This window comes from Polypterus senegalus, chromosome 15, assembly GCF_016835505.1.
Source record: "Polypterus senegalus isolate Bchr_013 chromosome 15, ASM1683550v1, whole genome shotgun sequence".
Lineage (NCBI taxonomy): Eukaryota > Metazoa > Chordata > Cladistia > Polypteriformes > Polypteridae > Polypterus > Polypterus senegalus.
In genome coordinates this window covers 117,673,860-117,695,390 of record NC_053168.1, presented here as the reverse complement: position 1 = coordinate 117,695,390, position 21,531 = coordinate 117,673,860, and the positions used below count along the sequence as shown (strand labels likewise).

The 21,531-nt window shown below is 38.4% G+C and overlaps 1 protein-coding gene across 1 annotated transcript in view; it reads left to right on the top strand.

The window, feature by feature from the left end:
* LOC120516042 (vacuolar protein sorting-associated protein 13B-like) overlaps nucleotides 1–21,531 on the top strand; it is a 614,714-nt gene that overhangs the window by 583,714 nt on the left and 9,469 nt on the right. The window contains exons 32-33 of the mRNA XM_039737477.1: nucleotides 4,565–4,691; nucleotides 7,281–7,424. Of these exons, the coding sequence (XP_039593411.1) occupies nucleotides 4,565–4,691; nucleotides 7,281–7,424 (271 nt within the window). The remainder of the gene's footprint in view (nucleotides 1–4,564; nucleotides 4,692–7,280; nucleotides 7,425–21,531) is intronic.

Genomic DNA, 21,531 nt, shown 5'->3' with positions numbered 1-21,531 from the left:
GACTCACTTGCACTGCCCTGAGCAAGTCAACCTATCATTATCATAACTTTAAAATTATCGCAACAAACTTGTATAGTATGTAATGTTTTCTAATAAATTAAAAAATAACAAAGTACTTTGATCACTTTTTGGGATGAATTTATCACATATTTGTTTACTTTATGTAAACAGATGAATAGGCCTTGCTGATCTTCTTAAAATGTTCTGTTGTTTATTTTGAATTTTTTTCATTGTTAGAGTGATTTTTAAAAATAAACCTGAATATACTACTATTACTACTTATTATTTGTCTGGACACCTTCATTAATGGTGTCTTACAACATTTGAGATACAATTGGCTACATTTCTTTTGTTTTTCCAATTGGAGCACAGGTAGGTAAAGTGACTTCCTGATGGCCACACAGTGGCAGTAGTGGGGTTTGAAACCACAATCTCAAAGTCTGAAGTCCAAAGCCTTGACCACTGTGCCTCACTACATGAATATGCTGTTCGTCTGCAGCCCTGATCCCTAACAGCATGTCCTTTATCTGAACTGACTCCTAGTATTCCATTATTGCATTCTCCTTGCATTTCCTTTTATGGGGAGAAAAACCACACATGGCATCATGTTAATCATCTAGCAGATTTCTCTTTTTAAAGTTCTCCAAATGCTGTGTTTCCTGGTTTAGAGGTAGATGCCCTTTTATGCCCAGATATGATTTTAGTATCCCTTCAGCTGTTTGTCTTCCATTAGTAATCTGCCCATTTTGAGATCCTTAATGTGATATAGAATCTAGAGCCTCCCCTCACAAGTGTGGACCCACCTCACAATAGTACCCTAAGTTAGCTCATTGCAGGGCAGACTGCCGATGAGGATTTTCTCTCTGTTTCCTGTTCAGACTGGGGAGTTTGTGCTTTTCAACAACTACAACTGTAGATCATTAAGCTCCACTTTTTACAGATTTTGAAACACAGTCTGCCAGCCACCTCCCACGTACATACTCACACACCCCTCAGGGTAATGCTGTGTGGATTTCAGCAGTCAGGGTCAGCATACAGTTCCACTTTTGGAATGATTACATCTGTAATAAATGACAAGGCTTATGGCATCCTTTGCTTAAATTTCTTTATAGCAAGTAATCCAGGACAAAATTGGTTGGCACATGCCCGTTAAGGAACCTAGTGCTCAGGAATATGATACGGTGCTGGCATTGCTTAAATAGAGCAGCCCAGGCCACCTACATGCCCAGCTTTTTCTAATACTCAGCTGACTATAAATATTGGAAGCTATACTGTTTGATTGTTTTAATAGTAGCAGATGTGGCAATTAACACCACCTTATAAAGCAGACTTGTATATTTGTTTTACTGCTAACAAATGTGCCCACAAATAGAACTTGATTGTGGGAATAAGCATTAACGAAAGGGGAAAGTTTATACTGAGGGCTGTGTTCAGTCTTTGTGTATACAATTAGGGTGTGTTCCCAATAGAGAATTGTCAAATAATGGATCACGTTGGCATGCCGTGTATTGATGCCTAGAATTGAAATGTGGCACTAAGATCTCAGAGTTTGCAAAAATGTTGAGCAATTTGCTTTCCAAGTGTAAATGGCCCTTGAAGGATTTCACTTTCTTGGCAATACTCTTACCTTCGCTTCAAGGTTTGGATTTCATGTCACTTACGCTTTGTAAGTGAATGATACCAAAATGTTAAAGGTGGCCAAATTTTTCCTTTTTAGACATATTTTGAAATGAATATCATTATTATATGAATGTTTTCATTAATCTAGCCTGCACCTGTCAAGGAAGACTTTATTTTGTATAATTCCTTTCATGACAATCATCAGTTCTTAAATGCTTTATGTGCTAAATCATTTTAAAGAGATGCATATTCCATTTCTTGTAATAATTAACTTGGTATTTATACAGAAGACTTTTTCTTTCTAATTATTATTAGAAAGTTACTAAATCTAAACGTAAAATTATAAGTATAAAGAATTTAACATCTCAGTGAACCAAAATTAATCTTTTCCTCAAACTGAGTACATATTGAGCATTATATAGGCAGGCGGTAAGGCGTACTGGTTAAGGCTTTGGACTTCAGACCCTAAGGTTACGGATTCAAATTTTTCTAATGGCACTTCGTGACCAGGGGCGAGTCACATCACTATCCTATGCTCCATTTGGAAAAACAAAATAACAGTAATAATTGCATCTCAAATGTTGTAGGTCATCTTGGATAAAGGTGTCAGCCAAATAGGTAGAAACTATTCAGTCTAAGAAATATAAGTGGAATATCTGTGGAGATCCAAAGGTAATTTTACTCTTGCTAGACTTTCAGCTTAGTTATACCAAGTACTACTGTGTTTTGTGGAACAGTGGAGACAAAAAGGAGCGCTGTGGTCAGAAAGAGCAGCCAAAGCCACTCCTTTGATATCTTGGCTGTGTGCTTAGGGTTGTTATCCTGCTGAAAGATGAACCATCGCCCCAGTCTGAGGTCAAGAGCGCTCTGGAGCAGGTTTTCATCCAGGATGTCTCTGTACATTGCTGCAGTCATCTTCCCCCTTTGCCATGTGCCTTTTACTAAGGAGTGGCTTCCGTCTGGCCACTCTACCACACAGGCCTGATTGGTGGATTGCTGCAGAGATGGTTGTCCTTCTGGAAGGTTCTCCTCTCTCCACAGAGGACCTCTGGAGCTCTGACAGAGTGACCATCGGGTTCTTGGTCACCTCCCTGACTAAGGCCCTTCTCCCCCGATCGCTCAGTAGATGGCCAGCCAGCTCTAGGACGAGTCCTGCTGGTTTCTAACTTCTTCCACTTACGGATGATGGAGGCCACTGTGCTCATTGGGACCTTCAAAGCAGCAGAAATATTTCTGTAACCTTCCCCAGATTTGTGCCTCGAAACAATCCTGTCTCGGAGGTCTACAGACAATTCCTTTGACTTCATGCTTGGTTTGTGCTCTGACATGAACTGTCAACTGTGGCACCTTCTATAGACAGGTGTGTGCCTTTCCAAATCATGTCCAATCAACTGAATTTACCACAGGTGGACTCCAATTAAGCTGCTGAAACATCTCAAGGATGATCAGGGAAAACATGATGGACCTGAGCTCAGTTTGGAGCTTCATGGCAAAGGCTGTGAATACTTATGTACATGTGCTTTCTTAGTTTTTTTTATTTTTAATAAATTTGCAAAAATCTCAAGTAAACTTTTTTCATGTTGTCATTATGGGGTGTTGTGTGTAGAATTCTGAGGAAAAAAAATGAATTTAATCCATTTTGGATTAAGGCTGTAACATAAAATGTGGAAAAAGTGATGCGCTGTGAATACTTTCTGGATGCACTGTAGATTACAAATGCAAGCTTTCGAGGCAGCTAGGGCCCCTTCATCAGGCAAGGTGTAACAAAGAAACTCACAAATACTCTAGCTTATATTGGGACAACAAAGTGATTTTTTTCAAATTAAGTCTGATAGAAAATAAATCATGAGTTCATATTTGGATTTTGCAATATAAATTACTCTTTGAAAACCCATCAACAGCATATCAATACTTTATGCAAAATAATGTGTAATGAGTTTAGTTGTACAAACTTAAAGAAAACAAACACCAAAAAGTTCAAATGGCTACCAATTGGAGCACACAAAGAAAAGAATTGCAGAATCTTTGTAACATTAAGAACACTGGGATATAAACAGAAGTAACAAGTTAAAATGTTTATTTAGTTGCTAGTTGGTTGTTTCTATCATGCTTATGTGGTTGTTGAGGCTACGTAAAGATGCTATATACTCAACAGTGCTCTTTTAAATCAGTGAGTTGTACTTGGTCTTGTCCCTACCTTTTTATGTATCACAGTTGGTCATGTATTATCAAATATTAATCAACTGGGATACTTGAGCAATCCCAGTTTGATCTGATCTGTCAGATGTTAAAAATGTTAATTGTTTAAAGGCATGTGATAGTTAAACTCAATGTTAAAAAAAAAAAAAAAAAAAATTCCAGAGCACATCAGCCTGATGCAGCAGTGTTAAAGTAATAGAGCAACATGCTTTAACTTTGGAGCAAATAGCAAAGCCATAAAACCTGTAAATGACATACACAGTATACCTCAAAGTAATAGTCATCTTATTTATTCTTCTTTTCCTCTTTATAAAAGTCCTCTTCATGGTTAACACCTGTTCAAAGTGCTTTATGAGCTGAACAGACTTACAGAGATGCATATTTATAGAGCACAGGCACACTGAGTCTCCTGTTCAGTCTAATGATGTGCAGCTTGCTCTGGTCCTCCCTGCCTACTTGATGTAAACGGAATAGCCTTCACAATTACAGCTAATGTCAAAAAAGATACAAAGTTTATGATTTTTTTTTTTTTTTTACATTCCCCCAGTTAATTTCTTTTTTCATTTTTAGCCTAAATCATGGTGAACACTTCTTATATTGTGTATCAGGAGTGTAGGATGTGTTAAAGTTCACTGGGCTCACCAGGTGCGACTTTTGCCTTAGCACTGAGTTCTTTGCTAGCTAGGACACATTCTCCACCATCTTGTGACAATAGCTTACATCCACCTTTCTTTTTTGTTTCTAGCATCAGGCGTCATCAAGAACGAAGAGCCATTCTAACTCCCATCCTCACAGATTTCTCTGTACGTGTAACTGCAGCTCCAGCTATTATCTTCACAAAGCAGGTGTCTTCAGATAATTCCCAGACTGAGGTTTGTCATAAAAATTTTGTTTATATGTTATTGTAACTTACATTTTCAGCACTTTTCATGATTATTTGTAGGGTTTTTCAATTTTATTTAAATGTATCTTTGTTTTATTTGATTTCAGGAATATAATTACTTCAGTAAATTGAATTGGTCATTTTTATTTTTTTTTGCACTGAATTAAAAATTCTTTATTGATGAGCACATGATAACACGTAATAGTAAATAAATGTGAGCATACATTACCAGTTATCAGTAACTACTTTTTAAATTATTCTCTCTGTTGGCAACTGTTTGAAGCCACTTGCTTCTCCTGATTAGGGCTACATTGGCAACATCCTGATCTAAACAGACCAGCAACACACTTCATCTCCACGTGAGCATTCCCATGAGCTCCCAAACATAACTCCTTTATCCTTAGTCTTCCTCCAGTGGACCTTGCATAGGTGATGCACAGTGGGGCATTGTAACTACCTACCCAGACCTGCTCAACTGCCTTTTCTCAGACTGAAGAAGTTATCGTTCTGTACAAAGTCTTCCCAAATTCCAGAGTTCATTACTCTTCACTTTGTGAAATATGCTCTTTATTTGCTAATACAGTAAGTCTCATTGTGCTTGTTGTCCTCATAAGAAGCTTTGAGGAGTCATGCATCTTTCCAGTCTCATTGTGTAAACAGGGTTTAAATAGGTTCTAAAAATACTACAAATCAACCTGTGAATAATCAATAAATGTGGTAGCCCTAGAATACCTGTATGATGCCAGTGTTTTACTTTATTTAGGGAAGGTGATTAAGATGAAAAATGAACCCAAAACTAATAATCTGTGTTTTTGTGAATATCTGGGTTGTGGGCAACATTTTGGGAGATACCCAAGTATATAAGTGACATTAAGTCTATTGAAAACAGTTAATGAAGCTGCTCACATCATCAAACACTCAGTAAAGATATGCTAGTTTAAAACTTTAGTGTCATGGGTAAAATACACAATCTCTGAAGTTGAATACTGAGCTGAGTATACATGGCAGGATCTTCAGGGAAAAGAGTGTCTCAAAGAACATCATCAAGCAGTTCAGAAGAAAGACCCTTATATGATTTGAAAATCATAATCCATGATTGTGCTGCAAGTGCATTCGTTTTGAGATTTGAAGCTAATCTGGCAAGTGGTTTTTGCCTTTGCGTTCATTCTAGAATATGAGAGAGCAATTTCATTAAGAAAAGTCTCTAAAACATTCTGTGGAACAGGGCACCATAATCAGGTTTCAGGGACTACATTTATGCAAAAAAAGAGTAGAGACACTGATAAATCAAGTAGTGAAAGAGTGAGATTTGAATTTTTTTGCCCTATTTTCTCCATTTTTTTGGCTTGAGATTCTAAAACAGGCCTGGGGTTTTTGCCACAACACTGCAAGGTTCCAAACTTTCCATAGTAGTGTATATCACATGTTCCTTGTATGCTGTGGAGTCCTCATCCCCATAGAAGACAAGGTCAGTGCTAATTAATACATAATGAATCACCCCTTTGGCACCTTTATTCATTTGCCTCCTGCCTAGTATGGCAGCGCTTCTGTCTTCATGGCATGGACATTCTTTTATGCAAAATTATTCATATTTCTTGACCTTCTCAGTAATCCAGAATTGTACTCAATTGTACATTTATATGGGATATTCTGAAATGATATTAAAAGCAGCATTTTCCACTTCAGTCAGCCAGGTTCAGTTATTTAACTTTCTTCTGGAAAAATAGGGCCATATCCTATTGCTCACTTCCAAGACCTGGCTGATTGAATTTTTGCAATAGTGCCTATTAGCTGTCCCAATCTCACAGTTAAGACCAATGCAACGTGACCTTCACTATTTTTTGTCACTAGTCTGTATCATATGTGAAAATACAAAGGTGTTAAGATATTAAAAGCCTGTCTTTATTAACTCGTGAACGTATAGGGTTCATGGTTCATTCCTTGGGCTCAATAATGACTGACTCCAAATGATCCCCCACATCTTATAATTAGTTATTTTTTTTTACAATTAAGTGTTTAACTGTAAAAATATGAATGAAACCTTTTCCTTTTTAATGCATCTACTTGAATATTACTATAGAAGCCATCAAAGACTCTTTGCTCCCATCTGATGGATTAGTTCCCCCAAAAAGCTTTCATCCCTGCAGAAGCCTTGAGTGTAATTCTTATATGTGTGGAATTTACCTAAAAAAGTGCAGACTTACACATGCTGTCTGTCAAGACTAGCTTTCTATTTTTTTTTTATGCAGGAACAACTGTAGAGCATATTCACAAATTCCTGCATAGCTGACTTCAGCCCCAGGTTTCATTATATTAACAGTAGACTGTTGTACTTGTATAAATGGCTTCTATTCAGAAAATAAAAAGCAGATTTTTTGATTAGTGGTCGGCAAGAAGCATGCTTTGCGTTTCATTATTGCAGGCATTGTGCTCTCAGCGTGTGCACGTAATAATCTTATTCATCGTAAATTGTGTGCAATTCCAGAATTAGAAATCATTTCCTTTCTGTGGTGTGCCATTCCCTAGTGGAAGAAGTGAAAAACACTTCTGATGTTTTGTGTTGTTTAAATCTCTGCAGGAGATTGTAGTGTGTGGCCATTCTCTGGAAATGAATGTGACCACAAGCCTTGACTTCTTCCTCAGCGTCGATCAAGTACAGCTTCTGCAGCAACTCGTCACGGCCAACATGGTGGGCCTTGAACCTTCCAGGAAGACTGCTGAGGTAACTGACCTTTAAACACTTTGTCTTCGGCTTCCAATAAATCATCCAAACTTTTCTTGTCTGCCATTTACCTTTCCTACAAACTGCTGTAAGTTTCCTTTCTAGGCAGTGTGGTGAAGTACGTGTTTGACATTAGCAGCACACCATTATTTCTATATATGAAGAAGAGCACACTTACATGGCAGCCAGTTGGAGATGCAGCTTGGTGTCTTTAAGGCTGAATGCCATCTCTTAATTGATTTTGCCGTACTATTCCAATTGTCTTTATAGCGTGTAGCAACCAATATGCCTAGGAGGTAAAAACAGCACACAAGTTGTACTGTAATCAACATGGTTTTCATTATAATGACCCTGAGAAAGTGAATTAACCTGCTAGTACTCCAGTTATAGAAATAGTTGTGTAGTACCATCTGGAGTACAAGGGAGTGGTGTTAATGTGGGATGCACTTATTGAAACAAAGTTTCTGTAATACCAAAGTGCAATGGCACTGTGGATAGACAAACAAGTGAGTGGAGGTCTTGAGGCAGAGATAACACAATAGTGGACAAGTGAGACCAGACAATTAAAAACTAGCACCCATCTTATCACCCCATCATTGCTGTGCTGAATCCAAGTCCTAATCCCACATCAGGTTGCTGTCTGTGTGACTTTTGCATATTCTTTCTTTAAGTTTCTTCTTCCCATATTGCAAAAGCCTTCTCGTTAGGTTGGTTTGCTGTTATAAACTGGGCCATGAGTGAGTCTAATTTTGTGCATAAGTGGGACCTGAGTGAAACCTGTCCATAGTTGATTCTTACCTAAATCTGATGAGAATGGATCATTTTTGGACTCTTGTAACCCTTAACTGCATTAAGTGGTTTTGATCATTTCATATCATCTTGCTCTAACTCATGCTTTTGGTATGGACTTTAGCTACATAGATTCCTCTTCTCTGTCCAATTTGACTTTTTTTTATTCTGCTGCCTTTTATGATTAAGTGTTAAGAAACATAAGCTTCACTTTTAGCTGAAGCTCACAGCAACAATTTGCAAGATGTAGCACACTCTAGTGGCACACATCAAAATCTTAAACTGTGAGGAAAATATATGATGGTGCTTTGTTAAAAAAGTTCTGTACAGACAGAAGTACTGGCTTAGAAGGGCACTTCTTTCTTAAAGATCTGCTTTGTTATATAGGGAAATGGTGAACACAGCTACAAGCAAGGGAAACCGTCAAGGCAAGATATGCATAGTGAATGGTAAAACTGAGCTAATACATGCCCATTTCTTTTTAGCCTGTCCTTCCCCAGTCATATTTCAGCCCCTGTATTCAGATTGACATGCTTGGCACAGAAAAATCAATTTAGTATTAAAGGAGACAGAGATATAAGGTATATTGGGAGTAAGAATATATGCTGTAAGTATAAATTGCAAGTACATGTGCACCCACAACCCTGTTTTTTAATTTTCACATTACACACGTCCATAGTACCAGAGCTTGGCCAGCTTATCTGTTTCAGTTTACCTAATGTGCTTATGGAAAAGTTAATGAACAAGTGGACTGTAATATGCTAGAGGACATTCTTGTGCAAACTTAATGAAACCCCCAGCTTAAAGTGAGTTAACTAACAGCACAATTTACTGCTGTCTTAGTATGCCAGCTGCTCTCTCTTGTAGGCAGGGTACTGAAGCCTCTCCTGGTCAAAGTGGGTGGTCCTGAAATGTGTTCAGTCTTACTGTGGGTTTCTGCACTGCAATTTCTGCAGCACAGGAAGAATCCCACATGAGCACTTGAGGAACATCTCAAACTTCCCACAGCAATCTTAGGCAATGTCCTGCGAGGCTTCTCATCAGTTAGTCCACTGGTGTCTTGTTGTTTAGCACTTAGCACACCAAGGAAAGAAAGAAGTCTTTCTTTCTTTTTCTTTCTTTCTTTCTCACATTTCTCTTTATTTTTTTAGTTAAATTTCAGGATTAATAACAAACTTTAATTGTTACTTATATCAAATGTATATTTGTTAGTTTCACACTACACTAAATATAAATGTGTTGTTTCTATTAAGTAGGGTATTTTTTTGTATGTTCCATGTCTCCATCCCTTTCCTCCTCACACCCTTGATTTTCATCATTACGTTGTATTTTAGACAAAATTTAAATATTATTCATAAGAAGCACAGCTTTGGGGCTCTGCCCTTTTTAATTTTGCCAAATTAACATCAAATACAACCTAACTCTTTCCATCCTAAATTAATTTTCATTTGTTTTTTGAGTAAATTAAACTGATTTTCCCATAAAAAAGACTTAAAACACTGGTGTACTGAAAAATCAGAATTATTTATTTTATTTTTTTTTTACCTCTAAATTTGGAGTAGGATATCAATTATATGTCAGATTTTGGCTCTCTAGCTTACTGGATTCTTTTCATCAAAGAACACAGAGACTGAATGAGGAAATTATCTACTGTATATGGATTTTTTGCACAGCATGTTTAATTCTCTGTGCTTTGCTCTCATTGTGGTTTTGTACTCAGCTTCATGTAGGCCGGACCACACTTGGAACACAGTGATGGCAACTGTGAGTGTCATTTTGTCTACTGTAGCTATGATTGCTCAGCAGTCCCTGTCTCTAAATATTCTCTACTGTGTAAGTTAAATAAAGCAGATTTTCTTTATTAACAGACACAGATTTGGAATAGATTTTCTTGATTTGTCTGAATAAAAGTCTTAAGTTCTCACAAGTTGAGAAATTAAATTCTTGAGTGCATAGCTTCCCAAGTATGTTGTTTACTACGTTCTCGCCATCCGCTTGGTGGTAACTTTGTAGTGGAAACTCTGGCTTGGCTCAGCTTGGGTGCTGTCCTGCACAATTCACCGCAAGCTTTCCTTCCAAACTATTTAAAAATTGTACAGAGAAAAACAATTAGCTGAGCTTGTAGCTTCCTCAGCAACGACCAGAGCCTATGGAAACTCTGTTTATCATCCCAGTGTAATGTTTACGTGATGACTTCTCCGAGTGTGCACTGAATTGTCATCTTGATCCCGCTGCTGGTCATCCCACCCACACCGCTTTGTTCAGCCTTGATATCAACACATAGGAATGTCTCTGGAATATCTGAGTTGCAAGAAATAATTTGGGTGGGAGTGGGTCTATAGTGTCTTCATGCCACCTTGCTTATATCAGAAGCAGACACATTCAAAATTAGTTTTTATTTAATTAAAGACATCATCAACAGGCTCTTTACAGACTGCAGTGTTTAGACTTTGTAGCTCACAAAGTTTCAAAGTTTTAAAGAACCTGCAAATGGATTTTGCATTTCTCCAGTAAAACTGCAAAGTATCAGTTTCTTTCTGCCATTTGCAGCTTTATTTAAAATGTAATGAAATAAAACATTGGGTAATAGAAGTGTTATTGATGGAACTGAATCATTATGATAGATTTTATAACATATTACACACAACTGTTGTAGATCGATGTGGCATAAAGCCATCCTGAAATGTGGTATGAGCAGGCCCTCACTGTTTTTTCAAATAACCAGACATTACATGTCTTGTGGTTTGATCTAGTAATATCTATAATCCTCACGCAACAATCTGAAAAAAGTCATGGTTTATAGTCCAAAAGCAACAGGCACAAGGCCAGAGTGCTAGATCTTCACTGGGTGCTCACGTTTATGAGTATGTATTTGGCATTCAAACAAAATTGCAGTAACTTATGTTTTACTGAATTTGATTTCTGTTTCTAGTATAAGATGTAGAAAAAGAAAAGGATTTCCACTTTATATATTTTTCCAGTTATTTCCACTCAGTTTTCAGTTTTTTTTTGCAGTAAATGGTAATGAAAATTCATTTTTCAGAAAAATGTTTTGAGTTTAAGTGGATGAATTTTAAAAAAACTAAAGAATGTGTATGAATTAAAATTTGGAAATTCCAGCTGTTTTTGAGCAATGGAAAATATCATCAAATCACCAGAGAGAAAACCTTACTTGTTCATTCTGTTTAATATACACAGTTTAAGCAGGTTTACTTCTGTCAAGTGAGCACTAATGTTTTTCTGTTACTTAATTACTTATGCACTGATTGGTTCAGTCAAGTACAGAAAATCAGTACAGCAAAACTGTCAATCATATGGAACTCTCGCACACCCCCCACCCCATACTTAATTCAGCAAGATAAGACAGCCCTGTCCAATGTGGTACATATACGTGGAACACGGGTGGCATCTGCATAGAGCTGCCCTAGGGAGTGATTTCACATTGATTCCTGTAGGACTCATTATTTGGTAATATTATAAAGATTATTCAAAGATGCTACGAGTTATGACTCTGTATTGGCATCTTCATCTTCTCTCATCTGCTCCCTATAGGGGTTGCCACAGTGGATCATCTGTTTAAATATCTTCCTGTCCTCCGCATCTTGTTCTGTCACTCCTGCCACCTACATGTCCTTTCTCACCACATCAATAAACCTTCTCTTAGGCCTTCCTCTTTTTCTCTTGCTTGGCAGCTCTATCCTTAGCATCCTTCTCCCAATATACCCAGCATTCTTCCTCTGCACATGACCAAACCAATGCAGTCTCACCTCTCTGGCTTTGTCTCCAAATCGTCCAAACAAAGCTGACTCGCTAATGTACTCATTCCTAATCCTGTTCATCCTAGTCACACCCAATACAAATCTTAACATCTTTAACTCTGCTACTTCCAACACCACCTCCTGTGTTTTTTGTCAGTGCCACCATCTCTAGCCCATATAACATAGCTGGTCTCACTACCGTCTTGTAGACCTTCCCGTTCAATCTTGGAGGTACCCATCTGTCACAAATCACTCCTGACACTCTTTTCTACCCACTCCACCCTGCTTGCACTCTCTTCTTCACCTCACTTCCACATTCCCTGTTGGTCAGTACTGTTGATCCCAAGTATTTAAACTCATCCACCTTTGTCAACTCTGCTCCCTGAATCCTCACCATTCCACTGACCTTCCTCTCATTCACACACATGTATTCTGTCTTGGTCCTGCTTTCCTTTATTCTTCTCCTCTCTAGAGCATATCCTCACTTCTCTAGGATCTCTTCAACCTGCTCCATATTCTCGTTACAGATCACAATGTCATCCCCAAAAATCATAGTCCATGGGGACTCCTGTCTAATCTCCTCTGTCAACCTGTCCATCATCATTGCAAAGTAGAAAGGGTTCAGAACCGATAACTGATGTAATCCCACCTCCACCTTAAACGCATCCATCAAGCCTACTGCAGACCTCGCCCCGTCACACTTCTCTCTTACATATCCTTTACCACTCTCATATACTTCTCTGACACTCCCGACTTACTCATATAATAACACAGCTCCTCTCTAGGCACTCTGTCATGCTTTCTCTAGGTCCTCAAAGACATGATGCAGCTGCTTTTGGCCTTCTCTATACTTCTCCATCAACATCCTCAGAGCAAACATTGCATCTATAGTGTTCTTTCCCAACATGAAACCATACTACTGCTCACTAATCATCACCTCCCTTCTTAACCTAGCTTCCACTATTCTTTCACATACCCTTATGCTGTGGCTGATCAGTTTTATACCTCTGTTGGTACTACAGTTCTGCACATCACCCTTATTCTTAAAAGTCTGTGCTAGTACATTTTGTGGTAGGTGGCTGGGACCTATGCCCGGTCGGGACACCCCATTTTACATTAGATCCAGGAGAGCAAAAATGGGATGCACACTAAATCCCCCGGAACACTTGATGGCAGCCCCCCTGAGTTGCATCGGGGCCAATATTTTGGAGCTCATTCCTGTTGGGCTCCATTTCCACCGCTAGGGGGAGCTGCATGGCCTAACAAGCCCGCCTGGGCAGGAACTCAGCCACATCTGGAGGTGCAGCTGGAAGTAGGTCAACAAGCACCTGAAGCACTTCCGAGTGGGCTATAAAAAGAACCGATAGTCACCACTCTGGGTGCCAGAGTCGGGAGAAGGAGGACGAAGCTGCCTTCGAGGAGTGGAGGAGAAATAAGAGTGTTTTGTGGTGGTGTTTTGTTTTGTGCTTTTGTATGTTTTGGGACTGTGTAAGGGCTGAGGGACCATGGGGAAGACGTTGCCCCCAGCTGAAGAAAATAAGTATTTTTGTTTCATTTTTATGTGCCTCTGTTGTCAGTCTGTGTCGGGTTGACGCCTTTATAGCGCCTTTGCCACAACTTCTTCTCCACTCCTCAGACATCCTCACACTTTCCAAGATTCCATTAAACAATCTGGTTGAAAACTCCACTGCCATCTCTCCTAAACCCCCCACGCTTCCATAGTTATGTTGTCTAGACCAACAGCCTTCCCATTCTTCATTCTCTTCATAGCTGTCCTTACTTCCTCCTTGCTAATCTGTTGCACTTCCTGGTTCACTCTCTCCACATCATCCAACCTTCTCTTTCTCTCATTCTTTTTGTTCATCAACCTCTCAAAGTACTCTTTCCATCTGCTTAACACACTCTCCTCGCTTCTGAGTACGTTTCCATCTTTATTCTTTACCACCCTAACCTGCTGCACATCTTTCCCAGCTTGGTCCCACTGTCTTGCCAATCGGACCAGCCCTTTTCTCCCTCCTTAGTGTCCAGCCTCTCACACAACTCATCATACACCTTATCTCCTTGTACTTCTGTCTACTTTCTGCATCTCTCTGACTATACCACTTCTTCTTTGCCAACCTCTTCCTCTGTATACTCTCCTGTACTTCCCAATTCCACCACCAGGTTTCTTTGTCCTCCTTCCTTTGTCCAGATGTCACACCAAGCACTCTTCTAGCTGTTTCCCTTACCACTTCTGCTGCTGTTGTCCTGCTGTCTGGTAACCCTTCACTGTCATCTAGTTCTTATCTTACCAACTCCCTGAATTCCACTTTACAGTCTTCCTTTTTGAAATTCCACCATTTGATCTTTGGCTCTGCCCTCACTGTTCTCCTCTTCTTGATCTCCACCATCATCGTACAGACTACTACCGTATGCTGCCTATGTACACATTGCCCTGCCTCTACTTTGCTGTCTCCGGTCTCCTTTAGATTGACCCTTCAGCATAGGATATAATACGCCTGTGTGCATCTTCTTCCACTCGTGTACCTCACCCTGTGTTCCTTCTTCTTCTTAAATTACGTATTCACCACAGTCATGTCCATCCTTTTTGCAAAATCCAATACCACCTGACCTTCTTCATTCCTCTCCTTGACACCATTCCCATCCATCACCTCCTCATCCCCTCTGTTCCATTCACCAACAAGTCCATTGAAATCTGCTACAGTCATGACTTCCTTTTTCAGTTGGATACATTCTCCATCACTTCATCCAACTCACTCCACAAATTTTCTTTCTTGTCCATGGCACACCCAATGTCTGGGGCATATGCACTAATAACATTCATCATCACACTTTCAGTTTCCAGCTTCATAATCAGCATTCTATCAGACACTCTTTTCACTCCAAAGCACTCTATTCCTCTCCAAAGCACTCTATTCCTTCAGGATAACCACTATCCTATTTCTCCTACCATCCACACCATTTTAGAACAATTTGAACCGCTTCAGATACACCTGGTCTTGCTCCCCTTCCACCTGGTCTCTTGCATGCACAATATATCAGCCTTCATTTTCTCTATCATTTCAATTAACTCTTTCCCTTTACCAGTCATACTGATAACATACAAACGTCCTACAATCACTTCTCCTGTCCTAACCTTCCTCCTGCCTCCGGGCTTGCCTTTCTCCTCCTCTTGTCCTGTGGCCAACAATGACCCAGTTTCCCCCAGCACCTGTTGGCTAACAGTACTAGTGGCTGCCATTGTTAACCTGGGCCTTGACGGATACATTATAGAAATCTGTATTGTTGTCCACATATTGATCTGGCAAAATGTTTACACCAGATGCCCTTCCTGACAAAACCCTCCTTATTTATCCTTGCCTGGGGCTGTCATGTAGAAACACACTGGTTTGTGCAGCCCCCATGGCTGGGTTATGACCCTATAATGGCAAGAAGGCCTAAAATTAGAACTGCTTCATCATAAAAATGGAAATTAATAAATATCTACCAACAAAACACAATGAAAAATAATAATTACTTTTATGAACCTAGTCAAAATTTCCATCCATGGTCCTTTTTGCACCATTTTCGGAACAAGAATGACTGTATATGCCCTATAGAAAAATTTGAGCTTCTGCCTGATGCATCTTGGCTTAGCTTTATTGCACAATTAGCTCTTTTTTGTGTTTTATATTTCATCAGTATTTTTATCATCATGCATGTACACATCACACCACAAAAAGTGTGCAATGCTTAATCGATATTGCAAACTTAGTAATGATATTTAGGTGGAAAATAGCATTGACTTTTTCAAGAATACATTGCTTTACAATGGCCACAAAAATGGCATACTTTCGCAGTTTTTTTTTTCTTTTCTAAGCGAAGCCTCACTGTGGAATCAATTTTTCTCAAATTGCTGGCTTATCATTAATAGTACGCTATTAGTAGCATTGGTATAGGCAGGTTTGGCCCCTCTGGTTTTTTGAAGTAGTCAAGAAGCTATAGTTTAGATTCACTTTGTGCACAGAGTTCACCATTATGTCTTTAATAAAATAGGTTTTCATTACATTTCTCTTAATGAGAGTCATGATGTCAACATAATGAGCTTTGCTGGCCAAGCTTTCCTACCCTCTGAAACGTCTCACAAAATCTCTAGAGGAATTCTTAGAGCTCTCCCAGACCATCAAACAGATAATAAACCCAATAGTGTGCTCTGCATCTGCCCCAGATCTTCTGCTAGTGGTTCCTGTCTTATTTTTTACCCAGAAGTAATCATTACTGCAAGTCCAGTCAACTTCAGTTATTGCCGGATTGCACTTCAAATTACTTTTAAATGTGAGCAGAAAAACTGGAATTTACTCATAATGAACCATTCCTTTTTCAGTAAACTTGCATGTTTTGGATGATCTCACAGTTATGAGCAGTTAATACACTTAATATTTTCATCATGTGAGCATATCAAAGACACTTCATTTTTACTTGGTAATGAACAAGTACAATTTTCATATTTTTAACACTGTTTTAATATTATCAATGAAAACAAATCTCCTCTGCACCCAGTCTTTTGGAACTAGTCACTGTTAAGACTTCTACTTGATGAAATTTGTGGTATTTAAGTGCTTTCCTGGTCCTCATTATGGGCAATGTGGCATGGCCACTGACTTCTTTTTTGTAATATGTATGTAAGCCACATGCAGCCCAATTAACACATCATAAATGCATGCCAACCAGACACATGTAGGATTTAAAAAAAAAAACAGTCCTTTTGTAAAAAAAAAAAGATATTTAAATAAACAGCATGTTACCGCCCTTGTAGCTCATTTGCATGTCAGATCCAGCTGGCTGCTTTTATTGTTGCATTTGCTTAGTTGATATATTAATTGCTTTTTCTTATTTAAATTGGAGTTATTTATGGACAAAGGCTTAAATGCCAGTTTAAAAAAAATGCTGACTGTTGACTCAACCTTGAATTATTCTTGCGCAAAGGTCATTGATTTTAGCTTCTATTTCAACATATTATGTTATTTCAAGAGTTTACTTTGTAAATAGAACAAACCATTAAGCCTTTACTATAAATGTTGTGATATCTGTAGTAGTAATAAAGATGTCTAGTGGTAGTTTGTGTTTCTGGCTATGTTGGAATTGTGTGTATGGGGTGATGATATATAGGCGTTGGTGACTGAGTGGGTATTGTTTGTGCTGGTGCCAACTTGTCTATGAGGGTTTAATAATACATAAAAATACGTAGCACAAAATAAGGATTTAAAAGCTTTACTAGGTACAGGGGACTCTGTTGAAGAAATAGATTTTCTGAAAAAGTTCAGTAATAAAAATAAATAAACAGAATGTTATAAAACACGCAAAAGTTTAAATCTTAAAATGTCATTGGGACATATCGGACACATTTTTTTATATGAAGTCAATAAAACCACCAAAATTTCACCAATTTATGATGAAACTTGTGACCCTTCCTACATTTCCCCAAATTAATACACAGTACAAAAACAAAAAGTTAAACATCCCATAATTTGTATAGCTCCTAAAAATGTGTACCCTTGCCATGTCTTTCAGGTAAATCTTAATCCACTATTGACTTTAAAGGGTTTCCACTACATTTTAGGGTAGTTTGGTTATTCACCAGCCATAAAAGCATCCTAAAATGCCATATTATTAGCTCAGAATTATGAAGAGTTTTAGTAAGCTCCCAGACTTTACAAAAAGTAAACATTTTACAAATGTCAATTTTTGTACACCTGCTGCACATTTTGAACATTACCATGTCCTTTTGGTCACCATTGAGCCAAGCAGATTTTGCACTGCAGTTTCCAAATGTGACATGTTTCTACAGCCGCTTCCAATTTCGAACACTACCATGTCTTTCAGGTCAGTTTTGACTTCTGTAAAAGGTACATTTTCCCTTGAGAAAAATAAGATCTGTCTGTCTAACTGTGTATCAATCAGTTTTTCTCCTCTGTCTTGTCTACTTCAGTGGGTTTTACTCTTCATTAAAGGTTCTGTTTGGTTACATCCATAAAAGAATCCAGTATGTCATCTGTTCTAAAACTTAAAAGATCATCACATCTATAGGTCAAGATGGTCAATCAACGTAAAATAGACTTGGTGTGAAAATTCTGATGTTCAGGGCACCTAAAATAGAGTGTCAGAAACACCCAGAAGGCAAAGCATTGAGTAAGTATTTGAAGACATTTTGAAGGTTAAGGTAGGCAGTGTTTAAATAAGTAACATAATGGTCTAAAACCCACTTAGTCCAATTTAAGGTCTCCCAGTGCCAGTCCTGGAAGCAAAGCAGGAAATAGCCCAGGGCAGGATGCCAGTTCATCACATGGCCCACTAATTCACACTTAATGCTCTGCACAGATCCAGTTGGAAATCAGCAGCAAACCTAACCTACATGTCTGAAATTGAAGTATCGGGAGGAAAACTAATGCACACCCATGGACAATGACCTGGTGTAGGAGTTGAACCTACGCCCCACTGAATCATGAGGTGACACTGATGAACACAGCAGTACCATTCCACGTACTGTGTATAAGAAATGCAATGTAAATACTATGTAAATGAAAATGTAGAAGAAATTCTCACAAATAATAGTGATTTTTGACTGTACTGTATTCTTTTTACTGCTTTAGCAAGTCCATATTCCTTTAACAATCACTATGCTCTGAAGTGTGATCTTCAATGTTTACCATCTATTAAAGCTACAGCAGCTTCAGGAGGGCTCATAGTGTTTCAGAACAGAATTGCCCGTGCCTTTTACAAGCCACAACAAAAAAAATCCAAAGGGTTGGTAATGTGACTGTTCAGTGGTTTTCATCTTCCTTCACATCATCTTTGTTATCTGTGTGCTAACATAAGGCAGGTTCAAGGTCTTGCCCTGTCTGTGGTGCAATTTTGTGATATCCATACAGGGTCCCAAGTTTTAGATTGCTTAACAGCATTGTGCTTAGCTCCATTCTTACTGTTTTGTTTTTTTTTATAACTTAACCTTAAAAAACTTGCCACCATACTGTATATTTTCTTTGAGTGGCATAGTGTTCAAAAGGTTCTGTATTTACTGTAACTTTCTGCTTGAAAGACACATGTATTTGTCTTTTGAAGTTGGTGTCTGAGTTAAAAATTTTGTTCAGTTTCTTAGAGAAAAGCCAAGCAAAATGACACCTTTTATTGGCTAACTAAAAAGATTACAATATGCAAGCTTTCGAGGCTACTCAGGCCCCTTCTTCAGGCAAGATGTAATCTTACATGTAATTTTAATTACATCTTGCCTGAAGAAGGGGCCTGAGTTGCCTCGAAAGCTTGCATATTGTAATCTTTTTAGTTAGCCAATAAAAGGTGTCATTTTGCTTGGCTTTTCTCCACATTCATAATGGCTAACACGGTACAACACCCTAGTACTTCAGTTTCTTACAAAAGAATTAAATGAATCATGATAGTCAAATATGCAAGTAAGAATTTACTGTACTGTGCACATGTGACAATGAACTTGAACTGAAGCGAATTTGCTGTTGTCATTTGAATCAAAAGTGTTATCATTGGTTAAAAAAAAAAGCAAAAAAAAAAAAGCAAGTATGCACTGTAATGCTGAAGATTATCGATTAGAATTTGAAAATATTGAGAGAAAAACTACTGTGAAACAACAGTGACCTTAGATCTGCTCTCCCTATCTCATATTGGTTCCAGGAGAATCCATTCATCCTAATTTTGTAAGATTTATATTCCGTTAGGTGACGCCATCCACTTGGAGCACATTTTCTGGAGTAGTACAGGCTTCAACTGCTGCATGTTGTTCTAACTGACCACTGAGACTTTATTAAACTACTGCTCTTGGAAAAGATGCACAGATTTGAACTTTGTAGCTTTTTTCTTGCCTGGTTTGTTCTCAGACGATTTGAGGATGAATTCCTATTAAATTGAAATGTGAAATGTCAGGAACAATTCAATATTGACACTAGACATGAAGATTAACATTACAGATGATTCATAACCTGAGAGTAAATGTTAGTAGATAAGTAGACTTTTATTATGATAGAGGAAAATTTGTTTGCAGCAGTACAAAATACAAGACATTGTTAGATAGATAGAAGAAAATCAGGTAAAAATATTAGTACAATTCGTATTGTAATTCAGGCTTCAAGATAATGTACACTGTGTGCAGAATTATTAGGCAGGTTGTATTTTTGAGGATTAATTTTAATATGGAACAAACACAGTGCTATCAGTCAATCCAAAATGTTAATAAACCTGAAACCTGAATGTTTCACAACGGAAATGTGAGTGTGAACATCATCAGGGGAATACATATGTGCACACAATTATTAGGCAACTATTAGTGTGCAGATTTATTATGCAACTAAAGGAAAAATGAAAATTTTCCCATCTCACTTGTTTATTTTCATCTGTTATAGTGAGAATAATAAACAAACACCTCAAAATTTACAAATAAACATCTCTGACATTTCAAAAAAAATAAATCAATCAATCCATGACCAATATAGCCACCCTTCTTTCCAATAACAGTCATAAGCCTTTCCATTCATGGAGTCTGTCAGTTTCTTGATCTGTTGACGATCAGCTTTTTGTGGAGCAGTGACTACAGCCTCCCAGACACTCTTCAGAGAGGTGTATTGTTTTTCTCCCCGTAAATCTAGCGTTTAAGAAGTGCCCACAAGTTCTCGATAGGGTTTAGGTCAGATGAGGAAGGGAGGCCATGTCATTATTCCTTCATCTTTAAGGCCTTTACTGGCTGGCCACGCAGTGGAGAACTTCGATGCAAGTGATGGAGCATTGGCCTGCATAAAAATCCTGGTCTTTTTCCTGTATCACTGTTTGAAGAAAGTGTCTTTGAAAAACTGGCAGTAGGTTTGGGAGTTGATTTTGAGTTCATCTTCAATGCAAAAAGGTCCAACTAGCTCATCTTTAAAAATACCAGCTCATACCAGTACCCCCCTCCACGTTGGAGTGGATCTCTGTGCCCATTACTGATCCACAGGTCCATCCATCTGGTCCATCAAGAGTCACTCTCATCTCATCGGTCCATAAAACCTTTGAAAAAATCTGTCTTCAGATATTTCTTGGCCCAGTTTTGACGTTTCAACTTATGTTTCTTGTTCAGTGGTGGTTGGGTTTCAGCCCTCCTTACCTTGGCCATGTCTTTGAGCACTGAACACCTTGTACTTCTGGGCACTCCAGGTAGGTTGCAGCTCTGGAATATGAAAGTACTGGAGGATAATGGGTTCCTGGTAGCTTCACGTTTGATTCTTCTCAAATCTTTGGCAGCTAATTTGCGTCTTTTGTTCTCAACACGTTTCTTGCGACCCTGTTGACTATTTGCAACAAAATGTTTGATGGTTCTGTGATCACACACCAATATCTTAGCAATTCCAAAAGTGCTGCATCCCTCTGAAAGACTTTTTACAATTTTTGACTTTTCAGAGTCAGTTAAATCTCTTTTTTGGCCCATTTTGCCTGAGGAAAACTAGCTGCCTAATAATTCTGCACACCTTGATATAGGGTGTTGATCTCCTTAGGCCACACCCTCCCTCATTACACAAATACACATC